At 40.2% G+C, this 4,634-nt stretch overlaps 1 protein-coding gene across 2 annotated transcripts; it reads left to right on the forward strand.

The window, feature by feature from the left end:
- Nucleotides 1-74: 74 nt before the first annotated feature.
- On the forward strand, nucleotides 75-4,256 carry tmem30b (transmembrane protein 30B). Of its 2 annotated transcripts, none has more exons than XM_075448236.1 (8): nucleotides 75-249; nucleotides 832-1,030; nucleotides 1,230-1,337; nucleotides 1,462-1,569; nucleotides 1,781-1,868; nucleotides 1,968-2,105; nucleotides 2,217-2,423; nucleotides 3,444-4,256. In XM_075448236.1, exons 2-8 carry the CDS (start codon nucleotides 842-844, stop codon nucleotides 3,620-3,622), a joined length of 1,017 nt encoding a protein of 338 aa, XP_075304351.1. In that variant the 5' UTR covers nucleotides 75-249; nucleotides 832-841; the 3' UTR covers nucleotides 3,623-4,256. The 2 variants fall into 2 exon arrangements, with proteins under 2 accessions (XP_075304351.1, XP_075304350.1); XM_075448235.1 differs by lacking the exon at nucleotides 75-249 and adding an exon at nucleotides 250-336.
- Nucleotides 4,257-4,634: the final 378 nt, after the last annotated feature.

The raw sequence follows: 4,634 nt of genomic DNA on the forward strand, positions 1-4,634 counted from the left end.
TTCCCATTTACTTATGCACAGTTCCTTTAAAAACATCTTCATTGTTTGTTTTTAGAATTTAGATATATACCGTTATTTGAGTTGAATTTTTAAAGCTGGTTTAGATTTAGCATTCCCTCTCTGCTTTCCTCACTTTGCAGTTTTCTGAAAAATATCCCTAAACTGATCTGAGCTCTGCAGTAAGAAACTAGCATCGGCCGGACGGACGGGACAGGAAGAAGAGGTGGAAATGGGCGTCGCCAGGTAAAGGTGAGCTTTTACGTCGAACCCACCGCAAAGGGAGGAATGTCGGTGTTTTGTTGACTTCTTTGTTTCACCATTTTGAGCCGACACCGCGTAAGTAACAGATACTATCCAAGATTCTAGATTCAATAAGCTTTATTTGTCTCGAGGGAAATTGCTGTGCAACAGTTATGGTACAGGAGGGAAAGTAGATGCCTCAGACGAAATGTCTATTTTCTGATTGTGTTATACTGTGAACTAATATGATGGTAGATTACTATATATGTTGTTGTTTTTTTTTAATTCATTTTGCGAAATTGGAAATCTTTTAGTGGTGGGCTGTGTTAAACAATTGTTTCAACTACCGAAAAGGTAAAGCACTAAATACAAAAGAAATGAGGAAGTCTAAAGGGTTTGAGTATTAAAAGAAAGGCTCACCCATCTTGACTATATAAGGTTGGGTTTCATATACATATGAAACCCAACCTTGTATAGTCAAGATGGGTGAGCATGCCATGATAGTAGAAGCCTACAACATGCTTTAGGTAAGGTAAGGTGTAAGATATGAGCAATAACAGACTTTTGAGCCAATGAATGCTTTTACACCAGAACCAGAAAAATGGTGAAGGAAGAGCAGGAGTCGTCCGACCGGCCTGACAACACCGCCTTCACTCAGCAGAGGCTTCCGGCATGGCAGCCCATGCTCTCACCAGGCTTTATTATCCCAGGCTTTGTCCTCATCGGTCTGGCATTCATCGGCATTGGAGTGGCTCTCTTTGTCACTTCTCGGAGCATCCAGGTGTTGGAGGTAGGACGCTGACGTTGAAAACGTCCCATCGGCCTGAGAAGCCGAAAGCAATTTTGCAGTGCGTTTTCAGTGCAGACACATAGATTAAAAAAAAAACTATGTCTGCGATCTGGTGACTGTGCTTACAGACTCGTAACAGACAACGGAGATGGGTGTTGTTGCCATCAATAATTGATAATTATTGTTCTTTCCAACACAGATGGACTACACCGGGGTGAAGCAAAATTCCCCCTGCTTCAAGTGCACAAACACAGATGTCAAGAACTGTATGTGCAAAATGGACTTCTCCATTGACAGCCTGTTAAAGGTTGCAACAGTGCTTTTCATGCATTTTCACACATAAACACTCTTCGCTAAGTTGTCAAGTTGGACTGTACTCTTTGGCTGACCAGTGACTATCTTTTTGGGGTTATGGTTTTCCTCCACGGCAGGGGCCTGTGTTCTTTTATTATGGCTTGACCAACTATTTCCAGAACTACAGAAGGTACGGGGTGTCCAAAGATGATAATCAGTTGTCTGGAGACCTGGATTATTTTCAAGTAAGACAACACACACACACACACACACACATACACACCGCTCCACTGTGATAAAGAAGACAAACATTTGTGTGCAGTTCAACAATGATAATAGTAGTCAGTTATGTAAGAATATGCAGAACCTAAGGCTGCACCGATGTTACAACTACCCATCAAGCAAAGACATTTATCTGAAGTTTGATGACTAAACTGTTTCCTGTACCTCTTGAAGTCTCGCAGTGACACCTGTTCACCATACGAGACTGACAACAACCAACCCATTGTGCCATGTGGATCAGTAGCAAACAGCATGTTCAATGGTACATATGACATTAACTCCTCAGATGATGTTGGTGTGATGTTTAAGTGCTGCACAACAGAAGTGTTCGATTTTTGTTCTTTCGTTCACTTTTTCACAGACACCTTCAAGCTGTACCAGATCGTCAACGGGACAAAGAAGGAGGTGCCCTTTGACGGAAAAGGGATTGCTTGGTGGTCAGACTACAACGTCAAATACAGAAACCCCAGTGTCACACCTCTAAAGAGCGCCTTCAATGGTAATAACTTTAGCTCAGTTTACCATGTTGATGTGTCTTTGTGTTTTAGTAGATGGGGGGGTGTTTAAATGTGATTTTAGAGGAGTAAATAGTGGGCTGTGTTATTTTCAGGTACTGTGAAACCTATATTTTGGTCAAAGCCCGCTTACGAGCTGGACCCCTCAGACTCCGCTAACAACGGCTTCATCAATCAAGACTTTCTGGTGTGGATGAGGACGGCAGCGCTGCCAGATTTCAATAAGCTGTATCGACGAATCACCGATGGAGATTATAAGGAGGGTCTGCCGGCCGGAAACTACTCCCTTGAGATTTCCTACAGTATCCTTTGACGTGTTACAGATTGTAATGCTGTTGCTTAGAGATATAGGTGGGTGTGTTTTGTTCAGCGTGACATTCTAAACATCCCTGAAAGAAAAAGCCAGTGAGCCACTTTGAACATGGTGACGTGCAATTTTCTTTCACTCGTTCATGGAGACAGAATCAGTTGATGACGGAGGACATTCAAATGGTCTAATTTAAAATGAAAGTGATTCTTGTAATTTAAGCAATTTGTAGGAAGTTATGTTAATGCGTCACTCTAACACAATCTAGTTTATTGTTATTCAACACGGATTCATGGCATGTTTGGCTGTGGGGAGTCCACTACAGCGGCTGCCTCTATGTTTGGTTAGATCGGATACTATATTTCTAAAGTAAAAGGTTTATCCTAAGAAGAAAACTACCTCTCTTAAATAAGATAAGTTGGATACTTTGTCTTGATTAACATTTTTTTTGGGGTGTTCAAGACACCGAGCTGAACTCAACAGGTGAGGCATTGGAAAGGCCTCGTGCTTCGTATCGGGTTACAACCTCAACTGTGCCGTGTCTCAGTTTGTTATGCTGGTTGGGTGTGGTTCAGTCTTGAAGTGGTCAGAATGAACGCAGTGACTCAGGCGTTTCTTCAGAGAAAGGAAAGAAAAGAAAACAAATTTTATCTGACATAGGTAAATAAGCTAGGCAAATAGTGATTGCCTACCCCGGTGTGACCCTTGCAATGGAACTGGTTACTGCGATGCCAGGCTTAAATCCTTTTTAGCTACAAATATTTGATTTCTTACTGATCTCCTCTGGTGCAAAAAAAGACATTTTTAGATTTTCATGCAACTGAAGATCTATTCAAGTCTGATAATTGTCATTTAATGTTAAAATGTAAATATAAATCCTGGTATGTTTTTAATCTTTTCACAGTCAATGCGTTTTTTTTCTTCTTTTTTTTATATTATCTGTAATTTTGTTTATTTTTTTTTTTTTTGCGCACTGTGTATTTACTCGTGTACGTCCTTAACAGTTGTACCCCAGACTATCCTGTTCTGAGCTTTGACGGGAGAAAGAAGGTGGTGTTCAGCAATGTGTCCTGGATGGGCGGAAAGAATGAGTTCCTGGGCATCGCTTACCTCGTGATTGGTTCCTTGTGCGTCTTCATGTCCATAGTCATGCTAATTGTCTACGCCAAGTTCAAGTTCCCAGAGGAGGAGTGAGTGTCTGATCATAGGCTGTCGCTGACTGGGGCTTTTTGTCAGTCAGTTTTTACTTTTATTTGGGAAGGTTAAAGCCATAAATCACCTGAGAAGCTATTTGATACTGGACAAGCAGTTCCATTTTTTACGAGTGTGGGATACCTGACTTAAAAGTTGTGAATGTATAAACTGTAACTCAGGGGTATTGTGTGCAAGGAAGTAGGTCTTATGTTTTATCTTAACTTGAAGCAGTTTTAACTATATTTGTTCTTGGAAACTCTGTTTTTACTCTGGTTTGCCCTGATATTTATTTAATAAAAACAAAGCCAAAGTGTCTCATTCATATGTGTCTTAGTGAGACACTCACACACACTAGGGTCAAGCTTTGTTTTAGTCATTTTTAGAGTCCATGATAGATCCCGTGGAAACCTGGTCTTTTTGTTTCTAACTGGCTGAAGTTTTTACATATTAAACTACTTTGATTTTATTTCACGTGATATGCTTTCCGTTGTCACATCTAGGATAATGTATTTGAATTCTTGCCCAAAAACTCCGTCCCATGGTCTGCGTCCACTATTTGAAAGTGTAATTTTTCCCATTTTGGTTTATAGTAGTTACAGAGTAAAAACCAATAAAACCAAAAATTCTGCAGAGATTTACATTTTGTTTTTGTGTTTACATTTTCTCTGGGATTTTAATTAACCTGCAAAACAAATGTAGCAACTGCATTCATTTTTTTCATACCAGATTGTGTCAAGCTATATTTATTCTTGGAAACACAGCATTTATCAAAACAAAAAAAATGTAGTCACAAAAGACAAGATATTGCTGCATAATCGAAGACAACTCCCTTTCTCCCCCTATCGGTATACTTGGTTAATACAACAAGACGAGAGGAAAAAAAACTGATTAGTTCAGCTGCATTATGGGTACAGTAGTCTTTCCTTAGAGCGGCCCAATGATTTAGCCGTACAAAGAACTACAAGGACCATAATCCTTGGCACGGATAAATGCGACGGTCACAGTTGCGGTG

Source organism: Odontesthes bonariensis, chromosome 17, assembly GCF_027942865.1.
Source record: "Odontesthes bonariensis isolate fOdoBon6 chromosome 17, fOdoBon6.hap1, whole genome shotgun sequence".
NCBI lineage: Eukaryota > Metazoa > Chordata > Actinopteri > Atheriniformes > Atherinopsidae > Odontesthes > Odontesthes bonariensis.